The sequence below is a fragment of the Dryas octopetala genome, chromosome 8, assembly GCF_963921425.1.
Source record: "Dryas octopetala chromosome 8, drDryOcto1.1, whole genome shotgun sequence".
In the NCBI taxonomy this organism is placed as follows: domain Eukaryota; kingdom Viridiplantae; phylum Streptophyta; class Magnoliopsida; order Rosales; family Rosaceae; genus Dryas; species Dryas octopetala.
The window spans coordinates 1,862,280-1,879,311 of NC_141373.1; the positions used below are offsets into that span (position 1 = coordinate 1,862,280).

The 17,032-nt window shown below is 37.0% G+C and overlaps 3 protein-coding genes and 1 pseudogene across 5 annotated transcripts; 1 reads left to right on the forward strand and 3 right to left on the reverse strand.

The window, feature by feature from the left end:
• The first annotated feature begins 936 nt into the window (after positions 1–936).
• Positions 937–3,399, forward strand: LOC147275833 (U3 small nucleolar RNA-associated protein 18 homolog pseudogene; annotated as a pseudogene). The gene is made up of 2 exons (XR_015124088.1): positions 937–1,160; positions 1,542–3,399. The product of XR_015124088.1 is annotated as a U3 small nucleolar RNA-associated protein 18 homolog pseudogene (transcript).
• A 61-nt stretch (positions 3,400–3,460) lies between these two features.
• GR (glutathione reductase) lies at positions 3,461–7,790 on the reverse strand. Of its 2 annotated transcripts, none has more exons than XM_086255490.1 (11): positions 7,359–7,790; positions 6,949–7,174; positions 6,567–6,845; positions 6,300–6,476; positions 6,136–6,189; positions 5,852–6,000; positions 5,433–5,496; positions 5,186–5,356; positions 4,956–5,093; positions 4,470–4,546; positions 3,461–3,871 (listed from the first exon to the last, which is right to left on the reverse strand). In XM_086255490.1, the coding sequence occupies exons 1-10, from the start codon at positions 7,730–7,732 to the stop codon at positions 4,505–4,507; spliced, it is 1,674 nt and encodes a 557-aa protein (XP_086111616.1). In that variant the 5' UTR covers positions 7,733–7,790; the 3' UTR covers positions 3,461–3,871; positions 4,470–4,504. The 2 variants fall into 2 exon arrangements, with proteins under 2 accessions (XP_086111616.1, XP_086111618.1); XM_086255492.1 differs by having other exon boundaries at positions 4,461–4,546.
• A 2,199-nt stretch (positions 7,791–9,989) lies between these two features.
• On the reverse strand, positions 9,990–10,905 carry PSBW (photosystem II reaction center W). The gene is made up of 2 exons (XM_086253561.1): positions 10,679–10,905; positions 9,990–10,445 (listed from the first exon to the last, which is right to left on the reverse strand). The coding sequence occupies exons 1-2, from the start codon at positions 10,773–10,775 to the stop codon at positions 10,132–10,134; spliced, it is 411 nt and encodes a 136-aa protein (XP_086109687.1). The 5' UTR covers positions 10,776–10,905; the 3' UTR covers positions 9,990–10,131.
• Positions 10,906–11,279: 374 nt separating this feature from the next.
• On the reverse strand, positions 11,280–15,781 carry LOC147275836 (putative galacturonosyltransferase 6). The gene is made up of 9 exons (XM_086253560.1): positions 15,390–15,781; positions 15,227–15,261; positions 14,966–15,007; positions 14,699–14,852; positions 14,529–14,599; positions 13,480–13,811; positions 12,908–13,265; positions 12,152–12,670; positions 11,280–11,968 (listed from the first exon to the last, which is right to left on the reverse strand). Exons 1-9 carry the CDS (start codon positions 15,499–15,501, stop codon positions 11,693–11,695), a joined length of 1,899 nt encoding a protein of 632 aa, XP_086109686.1. The 5' UTR covers positions 15,502–15,781; the 3' UTR covers positions 11,280–11,692.
• Between the last annotated feature and the right edge of the window lie 1,251 nt (positions 15,782–17,032).

Sequence of the window (17,032 nt, forward strand, 5' to 3'; positions counted from 1 at the left end):
TTCACTAAGCCCATCTAAGAAGGTTCATTTAAGTTAGAGGGGATTCACTAAGCCCCATTTTTTTTAATCCCAAGCTCACCAAACATGAGCTTAAGGTCTTAACTAAGCCAATCCCTGTTAAGAAGGTAAAACAAACGGGCCCTTAAATGTGAAATTATGTAATTTTATTTTTCTCTTTGTGAAATTGTCTAACAAAAACCCACATATTAAAAAGAAAAAAGAAAGGAAGAAATTATCTAACTAATCCTATAGAACAAATTGCGTTCAAGTAAACGACGCGTTTGGAAATCATGTTCCAGAAAACTGCAACATTTGGAACTAGTGTTAAACAACGTCTTTTTAAGAGAGCTATTATTTGCACTTTTTTTTTTTTTTGCACTCCATTTCTAAAAAACAAAAAGAAAAATCCAAAGGGAAAGATCACCTTGCCCTTCCCCTCTTTCTCCTTCCCTCAGCCACACACCCCATCCCTATACACACCCTAACCTCATCTCTTCTTCTTCTTCCCCTCACCTCGACCACCTCCCCCCCCTCTCGAGCCCTCCCTTCCTCTCCGGCTCCTTTCTCCGCGCTGCCTCCTAGCCCCTCCTCCCCCTTCTCTTTCTCTCTCCCAAAACCTAACCCAGCCCCTCCTCTCTTTCCTTCCCTCTCTCCCCTCGTCCCCCAGAGAGCCAAAACTTGCAAAAAAAAAAAATTTGCAGAGGCTGGACAAATAGATATAGAAAGGGAGAGAGGAGAGAGGGGCATGTAGGGGTGGGGTGGTCGCAGGTGGTGGTGGGCTGCTCAGTGTAGTCAGGGATGGTCAAAGAGGGGAGAGGTGGGGAGGGAGGTGGTCACGGTCTCCATCAAAGACCAAGTTAAGATTGGGTTTTTTTTTTTTTTTGGTTTATGATGAGTGTGCAAAAAAAAAAAAAAAAAGGAGTATAAGGTCTTTTTCATGAAATTTTTTTTTTAAGAAAAAGTGTGAAAAAAAAAAAAAATGTACAAATAGCAGTCAGCAGTCTGTTAACTTATATATCCGTATCAAACCCAACGTCGTTCGTCTCTTCTTTCTCTTGAAAGGTCTTAAGACTCTCAGGCTCTCTCTGTGGTTTGCCGCTGTTCTCAGCCGTTCCGCGCCGCCAAAGCTCACCCATCCTTCTGAAGACCTCATCTCGCTGGTGAGTTATTTTTCTTTGGGGTCTACTTTGGGTTCTGTTTATGGCTGGAACTTAGACTTGATATTTTCTCTTTTGGTTTTTGGGGTTTATTCACAGCTCTAGGCTTCTAGCCCCTCAGTTTGGTTGAGCTTATTTGCTTAGAACTGGAGGGATTGATTTCTTATGTTAATAACAGAGTTCCAAGACTTGTGGTTATCAAAATTTTCTAGTTTGGGAGTAGTTGTAGTTGCCCAAGTTCAGATTTTCATAGTTGGCCATCCAAACTAAGAATTATTATTTATTACCTCAATACATGTTTTAGTGTTCTACATATTGTTGATGCCTTTTTTGTTCTTAGTATTATTGTATGTCACCTCAGTTTCACTTGTTTTGGTTTTGCAGAAGTAGAGACATTGTCTTGTGAAAGATGAGTTTGATATCTCAAAACGTTCCATTGGCTTTTAAAGCCAGTAGGACTAAAAGGGAGGATGTTGATGAGCCTTCATTTCTACAAGGGAATGAAGACAGTGGAGATGGAAAAAAATCTAGTTTAGACATTATGAGAACGAAGAAGAGAAAGAAGCCACAAAAGGAAGGGGATGAGAAAGTGGCAATTGAGCAAGATAGGGAAATGAAGAAGCTAGAGAACTTTTTGTTTGGAGCCATTTACTCACCACTTGAGTTTGGGAAGGAGGATGAGGAAGAAGCTGGAGATGCAGTGGATAAGGGTTCTGCTTTATTCTTTGTGGACCGCTCTGCAAATAGTGTGCTTTCTGTTTCTGAAGTGGATGCTGAATTGTCTGAAGAGGAAACTAAGCAAAGGAAACCCGTATGGGTCGATGAGGAAGAGGAAAAGACCAACATAAATATTGCCAAAGTTAACAGATTAAGGAAGCTGAGGAAGGAAGAGGATGAGAGTTTGATTTCTGGTTCAGATTATGTGTTAAGATTGAGGGCTCAACATGCAAAGCTGAACCCAGGCACAGAATGGGCTAAACTTGATTTGCAGTCGAGAAACAATCGATATTCTGATGATGAATCATCAGATGACGAAAATGGGGTTGTAGTGGCTCGTGGCTACAAGGATGTAGAAACTGTTGATGATCTCCTTCGAACAAATGAAGATCTTGTTGTGAAGAGCAGTGCAAAATTGTTGCCTGGACTACTTGAATATTCAACACTCCTAGATGCAAATGCAGAGGAACCTTCAAATGGTTCAATAAATTCAGTGCAGTTTCATAGAAATGGGCAGTTGCTTCTTGCTGCCGGATTGGATCGAAGGCTTAGGTTTTTTCAGATTGATGGCAAACGGAACACTAAGATAGAAAGCATCTTCCTTGATGACTGTTCCATTCAAAAGGCAGCTTTTATGCCCGATGGCTCTCAGGTTATTATAGCTGGAAGGAGGAAGTTCTTTTACAGCTTTGATCTAGTGAAGGCAAAAGTTGATAAGATAGGTCCCCTGGTTGGTAGAGAGGAAAAAAGCTTGGAAGTTTTTGAGGTTTCCCCTGATTCTAGTACGATTGCCTTTGCGGGCAATGAAGGTTATATCTTGTTGGTTTCCTCCAAAACTAAGGAATTGACTGGAACCCTGAAGATGAATGGAACAGTTCGTTCTTTAGCTTTTGCAAATGATGGGAAGCAATTGTTGAGCTCTGGTGGAGATGGACAGGTTTACCACTGGGACCTGAGAACAGGGGCTTGCTTCCACAAGGCTGTTGATGAAGGTTGCATAAATGGTACATCTCTTTGTACATCTCCAAATGGAACATTGTTTGCTGCTGGTTCAGACAGTGGAATTGTCAATATTTACAACAGAGAGGAGTTTTTAGGGGGCAAGAGAAAACCCATCAAGACCATTGAGAATCTCACAACCAAAGTAGATTTTCTCAAGTTCAATAATGATGCTCAAATATTGGCTGTGTGTTCAAGAATGCAGGAGGACAGCTTAAAGTTGATACATGTTCCATCATATACTGTATTCTCCAACTGGCCGCAGAGGAATACTCTACACCGTCCCCGCTGTTTGGATTTTAGTCCTGGTGGAGGTTTCATGGCTGTGGGTAATGCTGGTGGAAAGGTGTTATTGTACAAGTTGCATCATTACCATCATGCATAGGGCCAGTGTTCTGAGGGTCAATTGACTCGATTCTAATTACCATGCCCCTGTTTTCCTTGCTTCATTTGCCTGGGGTCCAAAGAAGATTCAGTTGTATTTTTCTGTCGAAGTTTTGATCCAATTTTTCTTTTTGGTTTTTAATATTGCTTCAAAATTATTTAATTCTTATTATGGTATTTGTTAAAGAAAAGAATTATTGGTATCATTTACAAGTTACAACTCTATCAAAGAGAAGGAAAACATTGGTAAACATCATGAATCTATGAACATTGCTTTGAGTAAGTGTTCTATTAATATTGTACAGAGAATCGAAAAGGAACAAAAGAAAATAAAAACACATGTCGTCCATCGATATGGATGTAAGTGGCAAAAATATGTTGAAGGAAAGCAATTCAACTCATTGCAATACTGAAGCGAAAATCCATTCTACCACATTATAGTGTAAATTACTTTAGAAGACTTGTTTTGGCTCATGTTCATCGCTGGCTCCAGGAGGGAACTTGCACCATCTCTGCTGTTCTGAGAACCTTAACAACTGTTAAATGTCAGGTGCTGCAGTTTTCGATCAACAGTTCCGGAAGGATTTTGATGTAGGAATTTCTGGAGTGACAACCTGCACAGTATTTTTTCACAAATCAGTCATAGAAAGAATTATTTTTACCTATTATTACATTTGGATTGTTTTATATGGTAAATGGTGACAATGTGGACATCAAAAGTAATATTTTGAGTAAATTACAATGACTTCCCATGAGGTTAAAAGTAATTCCACTAAACTCTCTTGATCTAAACTGTCATTAAAGCTGCAAACCAAATATAATGCTTGTGCAGTGCAACACGCTAATAATGAAAATAATAATTTTGGAAGGAAAGAATAAGTTATGCACTGGAGTAAAATATTTTGCTTGAAAATATTCATGACAATTTAGATCGAGGGAGATTATGGTCATTGACTCATTCTGCGGGATGCCGAATAAAATTACACAAAACCTTGAGGAGATCATTGTAATTTACTTTAATATTTTTCATCTTTCAACTTATGTGGGTTTCATCTACTGTAATTCTCAGTAGATGGTATAATTACCGAGTTAACATTTTGCATTACTAACTTAGAACTAAATCAATGAGCCTGATAAAAATGACAGGCAACCGAAACGCAAACAAATTATTAATTCTACAGTCAAAAGAACAATTTATCTGACCGTTCAGACCTTAAAGGTTGGTCAACCACGATCAACTATCAGCGCTAAACACCTGCGGCAGCTTTAACATCTGAATCTTTCTTCTCCTGAACAGGTTCATTTACATAAACATGGTAAGTAACCCACAGACCACTCAATTCATGAGTAGCAAATATTGAGTATGTGGACTGCTTCAGAGCATTTAATAGAAAATTGGTTATCACTGAATTCCCTAGTTAGATACCAATGAAAAACACACTCAACATCATGCAAAGCCAGGGCATCTTGACAAAGTAGAATTGGGAATCAATTAATTTTATGGAAAAAGAGAAGGAGCAGCACAAAGAAAATTCAACATGCGTTCTAAAATATATTTCTGCACTTGAGCAGTAAAAGAAGTCAGGGAATCTGCTACCAATTTAAGAGGTCAGAAAGTTCATTACACATGGTGAAATTTACAGGACCAGATCTACCATAAAATGAAAATTAAGACAATGCTCTGTGCCCTCAACAAACCTGAGATGGAGGATTTTTTCGAATCTTCCGAGTAGGAGTCCTCATTGTGACAAACTCTTCAGCGGCTGTTGGGTGAATACCCACTGTGGCATCTAAGTCTGCCTTCGTCAAGCAAGCTTTCACAGCAACTGCAAATCCCTGAGGTTAACAAATGTACCACCACATGAGCTCCATAAGTTAAAATTCTGATTTAGAAAAATTAAAAATAAATAAAGGGTAAAGCCATTAACCTGCACAATTTCTGGTGAATCTTCTCCGCACATGTGAATCCCCAGAATTTTGTTTGTCTTTGCACATACTATAAGCTTCATGAAGGATCGATCTGGCAAACCTGAGAGAGTAGCCTTTAAGGGCCTGAAGTTCGATGTGTAGATATCAACATCACCATATTGTTCTATAGCCTGCAAAAATAATTGCAACATTAAGACAACAAGCCAACTTCCAGCAATTGCAGATATACAAAATAATTCTTCTCACCTGTTCTTCAGAAAGACCAACTTGCCCAATTGGTGGCTGGGAAAACACAGCAGAAGGAATGGCTCTACTCAAAACAAGAAAGTAATCAGAAGAAGATTATAAACATAACTCACCCAGTAGAAAGTGAAAACGCCAATTTGTTATGAGAGATATAAATACAAAGGTCATTTATATTTTTGCTACCAAATATTTGGGTGCTTCAGGGCATTAATCTACGACTCAATTGCTATGTTATTCCTCATGTACTACACTAGGAAAGGAAAAAAATAGCACCACCAGATATAGATTGATAAAATCTAAATATTTAAATGTAATCATTATTCTTTACATCATTTTGCCTTGGTCCTTTTATTAAGGGCCTACTCTACTTGCATATATTTTGAGTCTTATCAGCTGACTAACAAGGGTAGGCAGGATACCTGTAATCAGGTTTTGTTGGCTCGTTCAAAAAAATTGTTTTTGCTATTGCACCTCCCTCCATTAAAGCAACTGGAGTAAGATTCACTCTGTCTGTAACATCTCCTATAGCCCAAATTGAAGGAACTGCTGTACGGGAGAATTCATCGACCTGAGAAACAAAACCATTTCAAAAACATCCAGGATACACCTCTATATTTGTTGCCCAGTTTTTGGTCATTTTTACCATAAATGCATCTAGCAAAAGAAAAAGAATAGCAAACTTAAACATATCAAGGGCCACTACCTCTATTGCTCCATTATCAGTCAGTTTTACTCCTACTGCCTCCAATCCTAAATTCTGCAATGAAACAGAAGTTCAAATTACTTCCAACCCATGATTGATATATCCTTGTCATTGCAATTGTGGAATTCATAGTAGGTTTAATCGAGAAGATATGAAGTTCAAACCTTTGTATTAGGTCTACGCCCTGTAGCAAACATAATATGTGAGAATCCTTCAATTGTTCCTTTGTTGGTCTTCAGGGACAATGAACCATCAGCTGATTTTATAATAGCTTTGGGGGACTCCTCTGTGTGGAAGTTGATTCCTCTCACAGACATCTGTTCTGCAACAAAATCTCTAGCCTGCAGGATCCACAATCCACCACTCAGAGATACTTTTCTCTTGGTAATGTATTAACCAACCAATACTGGCATTTTACATAGGTTCCTCACCTCTTCATCAAAACCCCTTAACACTTTCTTTTGCCTTATAAATACATGGACGTCACTCGTCAAACCATTGAAGATGCCAGCAAACTCCAAGGCAATGTATCCACCACCAACTATTGCTACTTTCCCGGGCTTTGCAGGCAAATCAAGAGCAGCATCAGAATCTATTGCATATTCACTTCCGGGAATTTCAGGAATGAATGGGCGCCCCCCAACCGAAATTAGTATATGCCTTGCAGAATATAGCTTTCCATCTACATCAACTGTGTGCGGGTCCACTATCTGTGTTATTAGAATACAAGTACATAATTTGGAATAAGATTCAAGATTATGTACACAATTGAATACATTACAAAGAAATTGCGTTCTTTTTTTTTTCCCACACCTTTCCACGACCTTCGATTAAAGTGACACCAGCATTTTTAAGAACATTCTTGTAAATACCAGTGAGGCGCTGCAACTCAGCATTCTTATTAGCCATTAATGTGCTCCAATCATGCTTTGCTTCAGTCTCATATCTCCATCCAAAGCCATTACTCTCCTCAAATTCATGAGAATAATTCGAAGCATAATAGAGTAGTTTTTTGGGTACACATCCACGAAGCACGCACCTTTTACCAGAAACAAAAAAAAAAAAAAAAAGAACATTCACAAGCTCAAATAAAAAAAAAACAAGCAATAACATTTGACAAAATCCAGAATCCAGAATTGTTGGAAAAGGTGAATAACTGAATTCCCAAACCCCAATTCTACTATAAAGCTAGAACCCCATGACCCTAACTAGCCAGAACTTACGTGCCGCCGACGCCGCCAGTGGTATCCGAAGAGATGGTGGCGAAGGGGAGCTCGCAGACGGCGACTGAGGCCCCGAAATTGGCGGCGAAGCGGGAGGCGCGGACGCCGCCGCTGCCAGCGCCGATGGTGAAGAGGTCGAAGTCATAGTGGCGAGTGGAGTCGGCGCCGTTGTCGGACTGAGCGCGAGTCGAGAAGGCGCGGCGGCGGCGGTGGTGGTAGTGAGGGAGAGAGGTGCGGCAGCGGTGGGAGGGAGAGGTGGTTAGGGTTCTGGGAAGAGAGAGAAAAGATGGGAGCTTTTTGAAGAAGAGAAGGTTTTGAAGTGTTGCGGAGGAGGAGATGGTGGTGAGCTTTGGGGTAGAGAGGGAACCCGCCATGACCTTAGCACAGTCAGCTTCTTCTGTTTGTTAAATCTTGGTGATTGGGTGACACTCACATGTCACATACATACATATAGCTTATGCTTTCTGTGTTATATACTGTATACTATATGCTCACAGTCACAGAATACTATATTCATCTTTGGTGGGTCCCACAACTGCTCAACGATCAAGATTTTCTCCCATCAAGCAGAAGAGAATTCCGTTTTTTCTTACTTTAATTTCAATTTTTCAGTTTTTTATTTGTGTCGGTCTTTCACTCTTTCTCGTTGTTTGGACTGTTGCCTTCTTGGGAGTACTTGGTAGCCAACGTTGATTTGTTTTTGGGGGGTTTTTTTTTTTTTGGTGAGAAACATTTTCTTTTGGTTCTTTCATACAACTCTACTACGACAGATTGATTATGGATGCATTGTGATAGAAATATAATTATTTTATTTTCACTAATTCTAAAGGGTGTCCCTAACTCAGATTTTAATGAATTTTAAAAAATTTAACAAAATTTTGGTGTCCCTAATTCAAATTTTAATGAATTTATTAGAAATCCAGATATTATAAAAAATTCATAAATTTCATTAAGTGATGAATTTTAATGGATTTGGATGAACTTTTTACACATAACAAATTTTATGAGAATCCAACTAATTTCTTTTGAATTTTGATGAATTTTATAAATTTTAAAATTCATTAAAATCTTAGTTGGAGATATATCTTAAGAAATCAATTATGTGAACCAAACAAGAGTACGTTTGCTTCTGGTTTTATGGTTTTGTTGATGTAAAATCAAGAAAGCTATTTCCCTTAATAGGTTATTTCATTCGTTATTTACTCGGTAATCATAAGAAAGCTTGAATTCATACTTTTAAATTTGGAGTGGCAACACATCTATCACAATTTTACAAAATTCATTTCTTAGTCTCGCCAAGCTGAGAACCAATAACTTCCATAGGGCCTTCTAAATCAACATATTTCAAATTATGAAACATTTCACCAAAAAACAGAAGAAGTTATATTCTTACCCAGTACAAACAAGCCTAAGATGTTATATTTTATTCTGACATATATAAATCAATACCAACAAGCACTGAATTTTTTATTTTAATGCAACATATCATGCTAAACTATTGGTTATTAGGTGAATTAGGATATAAGAGCATAACTTGAATCATCACATTATTTGTTTCATCTTTTGTTCATACTTTGTGTGTTTTCACTTTTCAGGATTAGAATATCCGCTTTTTCATCATTGTTAATATTAACATTATTCTATGCAATGTCGGCCGTAAGGAGGGAGCGACGTTTAGACATACAATAAATACAAATAAGTGATGATTAAAATCACCTTAGGCTTCTTGGCCAAAAACAAAAAAAATTGCCTTAGGCTTGAACAGTCAAATAAAAAGGCTCCTTTCATTAAGCCCTAGCAACAATACCTTATACCTGCATTCTTATTTGAAAATGCATATTTGGTTGAGTTATTTGGGTGCAAAATTTTATATGAGGCCCTAAGTACTTGGGCCTTCGGCAGTCACCCAGCCGGCCTACATTTAGGGTCGGCGTGATTCTATTAGGAAAAATTATTGAATATAACCGATATATTATCACGTGGTGTAACCAATTCAACGTATAAAGATATTATTTGACAGTAGGATCATATTTGAAGGATATAATATTAGTAGCATATACCCATATTATGACACATAAATTAATTATATCATATAACAGTATATCGATTATACACAATAATCGTTATTATTAGTATTCGAGATAATTAGACTTAGGTCCTTTAGAAAAATAGTTTTTAGATAAAGACCGTAGGTTGTATAAAAATTTATAAGAAAATTATTTTAATTAATAATAAAGTCATTCCCAGATTTGAAGGGTATTTCCCTCTATTTGAAGGGTAGTTCCCCTCCTAGGGTGTAGAGTGAGTTTTGTAGAGGCTACATGTTAGGTTTTAACCCCGAGATTATGGACGAAGCCCAAAATTTTGGAGTTAAAACCTAACATAAAGCTGTCAAATAAGAAAAATAAAATAACTTAATTAAAAACCGTAAATCACTACCGGTGTTAGTCTAAGAAAGACTCATAAAATGAACTAAATTTAAGTCTCCCTTAATATTATTTGTATATTTTTATAAAAATAGAATTATGTTCAGTTTAGTTTTACCGATTAATGAAAAAAAAAAAGAAGTTGTGTTCAGTTTAGTTAGTCATGAGCAGCATCAAGGAAGCAGTGATATTTAAAGAAGAGAAATGACTGACAAAAATAATTGATAACAAGCAAACAAGTTGAATCCACAAAAGGAAGCTTTAGTTTTACTACAGAATAGGAACAACAGCCAAACTCTTACAATTTTTACATTCCTCCATGACTATGAGGAATTAATGGGTTTGGCTTAGAGGGATAGTCCTGACTCCTCATCCTCTTCAAGAGAGGAAGTATAAACGAAGTAGAGAGTCCAAATGAGGCCAAACACACCAAAGAGGATCCAACCAAGAAGGTTGTTGCTCAAACCAAAGGGAAGCCCTGTTCCTTCAGTGCTCAATCTCTCATCCACCAAAGCCATGGCTGGGCTTGACATGGTTGCAGCCATAGCTGCTGCAGCCAATGATGCACCCATGCCCATGTTTGACTTGCTTTCCTTCATTGAACAAGGCTTGCCCTCCATGGAACATCTCACTTTTCCCTTCTTTGCAATTGAGGGCAAACCTGAAATCATATTCAAAAATCAAAATCACAATTAAAGATCAATGATTTAAATGAATGGTCCAACAACATAACATATTTATTGATGTGTTGACAAAATTGACTATACATATAAATAACATTTTACATAATCAATTTTAAAAATTGACAATCTAATAATATAACATATTAATATGCGAGGAAGAGAAAGCTTCACTCATAAAGATGATAATTAATTAGTGAAGAATATATCGTACCCAAAACAGTTGAGGATGGAACCCCAACCAATGGCTTGTGCACAAGACTTGCCCTGGTGACAGATGAAGTTGGAGTGCTAGCAGTGATGGTTGCCATTCTCTTCGATTTGAAAGCGAATTAATTGGTGGGAAGAAAATTAGGAGCTTAATGTGCAATCTGCAATGGAACTGATTCTATGACAGAAGTTGCAGTGTGTTTAGCTTACTTCATATCCGTTGTGAGGAATTTAGAGATTAATATGATTGGGCCAAAGTCTGCCCCGTGCACCACACAAGTGGATAGATTGGCATTTGGCAACCCCTCATTAGATATCCCCTATCTGCAGCAAACCAACCATATTTCACCACGTGTCACATAATCCCTCGAAAGTCCAAGACCTGCTTAAGAAGAATATTGACGAATCGTGGTATTACAATCCTACATAAACACTCCTAAACAAGCCCTTACATGGCCTAAATATCTCCAGATAAATTTACAGGGCTCCCCATTCTTCATTTTCTTCCCCAATACCATCAATTTAAGTCATTAGAATGGTTAACTGAGATTAATTAATAAATGAGCACAATTAGTTCTGATTGAAAACAACAATACAGGTGTGGCTGGATCAAAATAAACAAACACTCCAGGTTAAAATATTTGACACTCACAAGTTTCTGCAGAGGATTCGTAGCTGATAGAAAACCGAATAACAAGTAAATCTGTCTATATGGAAAGATGAATGCTGGAGTTTAGCTAAGGAGTTGAAACAAATTATGTACACGAAATACAGACCAGCAATACAAAATTCCCCAGGGACACTTATTGATTCCAATTATTTCTATATTTGACTCATCTCCTAGAAGATTAGGCCCAGGTAAATTGTGGGGAAAAAATTGGGTGGAACTTTACATTGAAGAATCGTTAAAGAATGAATTGAGTGAACCAGTGTAGTTCCATCTTATCCATGAGCAGTTGAGCACTAAGCAACTAATCATGTGAAACAGGTCGGCCAATCCCACTACTTTAGTAGTGGACTACCCGTGAATGTTGCACCGCTGCAGATGAGAGTCGTCGTAGTTGACATATTTGCTCCAATAACCCTTGTACTTCCCAATAGCAATATCCAACCATGGCTTCATAATTCCATCATAGTGTATTACTGCTGCTCGATCAATGTCACCGCGAACTGCACCCGAGTCATAACCCAGCCCAAAGACATGCCATCGCCTGTCCAAAGCTATTGTCTGGTTATAGAAGGTGACCCAACCTAAGGGCAAGCTTCCAGCCATCCACAATGGCCTCTTATGACCCTGCAACCAAACACGCAGCAGAACAAGCATTAAAATATGATTGTATAATAGCATTCAAATATGCATAAATGAAGGTGCATGTATGGTGCACCGCATTATGCCATACAACAAACATCACCCTCTCAAATATTATAACCCAAAAACAAATACATAAGGGGTCGTAAAGTTGAAAGTCTTTTGTACCAATTTCAAGTATTTATGGTAGGCAGTAGTTAGATTATGCTTCCTCCACTCCTGAAGATCAAACAAATTCAAGCCAAATGCCCATGTGCATGCATTGGTATCAAACCTCTCTGCCACAAATGGATCTGAGAAGTTGATAAATGTATCCATCTGGTAAAAGGAAGTTTCACTTTCCAGACAATTCCCAACTGCTCCATTTACTTTCCCCTTCATATTAACACTCCATAGTCTAGTTAGATCCCTTTGCACCACCACATCATGGTCAAAGAGCACAATCTTATTCAATGCAGGGAAGACTTCTGGCAGATAGAAACGAAGGTGGTTGAGTTCAGAAGTATATCTAGGGTCACTGGAATCCTGCCTCAATGTTGTATTATACTTGGTAGACAACCATTCAAAACTCTCTATGCTCTGGACTTGGATTGTGGCTTTGCCAGGAGGATTTAATAAGAACCACATTGAGATTGCTGGAAAATTGAGCGGATCAGTCACCACATGAAAAACAATCTTCTTTGGATCCTGCACATTTTCATGCCAAAAGAAAAAAAAAATCATCATCAAGCTTTCATGCATTTATCTTGGAAAAGTCTATACATACATGGAGCTGGGATTAACTGTGATGGTTTTGCTTAAGCTGACTCAACTGAGTGAATAACCCTTTTAATTATTGATTTTAGCCCAAAAGAAAATTCATGGATGATTGAGAATTAAACAAGAAAACCAAAACAGAATACTGAAAAGGCTAATTCATATTACCATGGCAGTGGAAACAGTTGAGTTTACAACCACTGCACATGCCAGAACATTGTCGGAGAAGACAGCATAATGATAGAGCTTTGGATCATGCAACTTTTTTTGGTTAGGAAACAGCCTCTCCTTGGGATCCAGAGCAAAGTATTCTGCAGTCAGCCGCATAGAAAGACAATGAAGGCCTTTTGGGGTTGTGCTTGCAGCAAGGTGAAAAAGATAAGCCACTTGCTTTGTCTGCGACCGAACTTGGGCTTCAGCACTGTGAGTCATAGAACGGAGTTTTGTGGCCATGGCAGAGCAGTCTGGGTAAATACGGCTGGCTTTAGATAGTGTAGACTCCATGTTTCTCATTCTCTGCAAAGCACTGCAATTTAATCGGTTTTAGAGAATATTAATGCTTTGTAACTAAATGAGAGCTCAAAATGGTGTTTCTAGCCTAAATTTTTGCTGATATAACTGGTTAAGTTCTTCTTTTTCATCATTCTTTTTTTTCACATCTTTTTTTTTTTTCCAGTTGGTGTGTTTAACATGTTTGAAAACTAATGGCAAGAGGAAAACAAAAATACAAATTCTTTTACCTCTTTGATAAATCTGAAACCTTGATGGCTCCACCAATCGCTCTTTCCACCTCTTTAATTCGCAGTTTCAACTCCTTCACTAAGTGAGAGTTACTGCCTGGTGGTGTAAAACTCAAGTATGCTCTAGCTCTAATCACTTGATCATTCATCTCATTTATCTTCTCTGTCACTTTCCGCAATTGTGAATGTGCATTGTGATCCCGTTGAACTGCACGATTAGATTTGACATCTTTCATCTGTTTTTTCTCATCTATTACTTTCCGTGATTTCTCATCTATTACTTTCCGTGACACATTCTGATCGTGTTGGACCTTTGCTTGGTTAAACTGCTTCTGTAATGAAAACCATATAAATTAATATACGGACTGCAGAAGGTAAAACATATTTTAAAATTCAGGAAAAAGATTATGTATGGCTGCCAAAGCTTGCATTCACCATACTAAATCTTGTCACTTTGATTCATTACAATGCATTCACAATTCAACCTTTATATATAAAAATTAGGATAAAAAAATTCCTGAAATGCTCCCAACTTTTATACCGGACCAAAATTTGGGCTTTCAATACCTAAAATGACCAACATTGACCAAAAACCCTTCTTCCAAAAGGAAGAATATCATTTCACCTAATCAGCAAAGTCCCAATCATAAACAAGCTATAAGAAATACTTAAACTAAGATCAGACACCAAAGTCATTAAAAATGAAGTATCATTAAGTGCAGAATGAGGAGGTGCCCTCAGCTAACAGATAAAAGTTATGCTATCTGCATAACTGAATCATATAACACAGCATATAATGATAACAATGCTTCTACATTGTGATGCATAACAATTAATCTGCATTAAGTTTTGATAGCGATACTTGTACACTGTGATGCGTTATGAAAATGACAGTGATAGCTTGTCACACGATCAAAAGTTCATAAAATAGGAACTACCATACCAAACATGTTATATGTTTCAGTGCAATCTACTATTTTTATTTACAACTACAAACTGCTATTAGATTATCAAAAAAATACATCTTTCCTTTTCTTTTAAATTCATACCTTTTCCCCAGAAATGGATGATATTTCTCCCTGCTGAAATTGCTTATCTCCTTTGCTCTCATATTTGATTCCTGACACTCGAATGAAGCAGGGCACAGTAAACGATGTGAGAAAGAGGTAAATAAAGAAACAGATAACAAATTGACAAACATCTGTAATTATACACCCACCATTTTTAGTTCTTTCCAACATATCAGTAGTGTCTCCAACATTTCCAGATTCCTCTGCATCATCATTCTCTTTAAGACTGTCACTAACCACAGAAATCAAATCCTTATCTTTGTATAAAACTTTTCTGGGTTCTTTCAAACCTTCACTCGCTTCCTAAATCACAAAGCATATCCAAAATTAAAGATGTAGATGGTATAACAAACTTTTGTAAACTTCATTAAAACCATATAATTGAAACGATATCAAATCAATTTTTCCTTCACTACCTGCTCCACGGCGCTAAGCTTCAACGCATCAGCCCGATATTTCTGCACCAAAACAAAAACCCACCTTCAATCTCCACTATGGAACAGAATATCCACAGTCCAATCGGTCAAGCAGATAATTAAAATCTTTAATCTTGAATATCCACCATAGACATTAAAAATTTTCATTTCTCTACATCTCTCTCATCTTTCACAATAACCAACTATAAGATGATAAATAAAAATTAGAAAACTGAGATTTGAGAGGAAAAAGATTCATACAATATTCGATAAGTCATCAATGAATTCCTTCCGCCCTGCCACAATGAACAAATCACTGACTATACGCAATCAAATATATTCATCAAATCAAATCAAACAAGTACACTCATATATATATATATATATATATGTGTGTGTGTATACACATATTTACGTATGTTACCAGTGGCAGAGAGATTTTTGAGCTTTTGGGAGACGAAGATGAGCGGCGCGAAAACAGAGGCAGAGAGCAGAGAGAGGATGAGGATCCTCTGGCATCGAGAAAACAACTTCATCAATGGCAGTTAGGGTTTCCACTCCTCCAATAGCACATTTTACAGATTTCTCAGATCACCTAAGAATTCGATGCTTCAATTACAAGAAACTACCAGAATAAAAAAAGAAAAATACAACAAAAGAAACAAGAAAAAGAGAGAAAGCTAGGGTTTTCAGAGAATTCTTTTTGCGATTTTAGAGAGAGAAAGAGAGAGCGAGAGAGAGAGTGTGCGTGTTGTGTGTGTGTGTGTTAGAAATAAGCTTGTTCGGCCATGTTCTTGCCTGTGAGGGAAGGTGATTTTTTTTTTTTTTCCTTTTGATTTTGTTAACAAAAAAGAATTTTAAATGTCTTCTTCTAATTGGGTTGGGGCTTATGTGACGACTGACGAGTAATGATTGGTACGGTACTGGGGCATCCATGGTGGATGATGGGGACGATGGCCTACTGGCCGTTGATTTGTCTGACAATTACATCAGACTCACTTAACGTGACACGTAGGACTGGAACGATTGGATTAGACAGAATTGATCGAATGTCCGTTTTTTAATAATAACGAGGACTTCCCCTACAATCACTCATTTTTATTACAGAACTAATTACGGGTCTGAAATTCATGTTAATCATTTGTTTGATGAAATTTTTGTCTTATAATTGATATAATCTATGGGATTATGATTTGATTGATTATAATTTGATTATGGAGTTTAGAATTCATTGCGTTTAAATTATGTAATTGGAATTGATTACGTAATTAGGTATAAATTATGGAATTATATTTTACTTTCTTAGTTTCTACTCTCTACTATTATAAATTATTCCAAAATAAAGAAAAATAAAACAACCAAGAAAGAGGGTTTTTTGTCAATAGCTTAAAGAGCTTAAATCTAAGCATATGATGGTGATTATATTAAAGAAGCACTGTTAAGCACTGAAGCAAGGATTCACTAATGGATTTTGATTTAAGCACTTTGGAGTGGAGTTTGCCGAAACTCATGGATGCATTTAATGAGTTAAAGGTCAACATACATGCCCAAACTTAAGGATGAAAACTTACTCATCATGTTGACTATTTTGATCTATGCCTTGGTATCCGATTTAGATTTTAAGTTTTTAACCATGATTTTCAAATAATTAATTTGAAATCTCAGTCCCCAAAAAAATAGAAAAGGGAAGATCGAGTGAATCAGTCTAAACAATTGGCAGTCAAAGCTAACCTTTACTATGTGATCACACTAAAGGGGAGAGGACATTTTTCATTGAAAACTAAATTCGATGGGGTTATATATAATTCATTAGTAGTTTAGTACAAATACATTTGTTTGTAATAAGTTTATACATTTTTTTTACATAATAAATAGTCACATAACTAATATGTAAGGAGATGTCTAAGAAAATAAATGTATATATACACTCGTTACATACAAGTTTTTCTTCTTTAATACAAACCCAAATAAATTATATTTATATATAAACTTAAAGCTCATTAATGAAAGTTTAGTCCTCTTTCTATAGAAAAAATGGCATTACCTATCAATCTTGTTGATCACATT

What these genes read in the sequence shown, in the direction of transcription:
- GR (XM_086255490.1), bottom strand. Translation starts at nt 7,732, where the DNA reads ATGGCGGGTTCCCTCTCTACCCCAAAGCTCACCACCATCTCCTCCTCC. An exon ending in TAAGGGGTTTTGATGAAGAG is followed by an intron (nt 6,477 to 6,566) that starts GTGAGGAACCTA and finishes TGGATCCTGCAG; the next exon opens with GCTAGAGATTTTGTTGCAGA. An exon ending in TTGGTCTTTCTGAAGAACAG is followed by an intron (nt 5,357 to 5,432) that starts GTGAGAAGAATT and finishes TTATTTTTGCAG; the next exon opens with GCTATAGAACAATATGGTGA.
- PSBW (XM_086253561.1), bottom strand. Translation starts at nt 10,775, where the DNA reads ATGGCAACCATCACTGCTAGCACTCCAACTTCATCTGTCACCAGGGCA. An exon ending in TCCATCCTCAACTGTTTTGG is followed by an intron (nt 10,446 to 10,678) that starts GTACGATATATT and finishes ATATGATTTCAG; the next exon opens with GTTTGCCCTCAATTGCAAAG.
- LOC147275836 (XM_086253560.1), bottom strand. Translation starts at nt 15,501, where the DNA reads ATGAAGTTGTTTTCTCGATGCCAGAGGATCCTCATCCTCTCTCTGCTC. An exon ending in AGCTTAGCGCCGTGGAGCAG is followed by an intron (nt 14,853 to 14,965) that starts GTAGTGAAGGAA and finishes TTTGTGATTTAG; the next exon opens with GAAGCGAGTGAAGGTTTGAA. An exon ending in GTTGGAAAGAACTAAAAATG is followed by an intron (nt 14,600 to 14,698) that starts GTGGGTGTATAA and finishes TTCGAGTGTCAG; the next exon opens with GAATCAAATATGAGAGCAAA.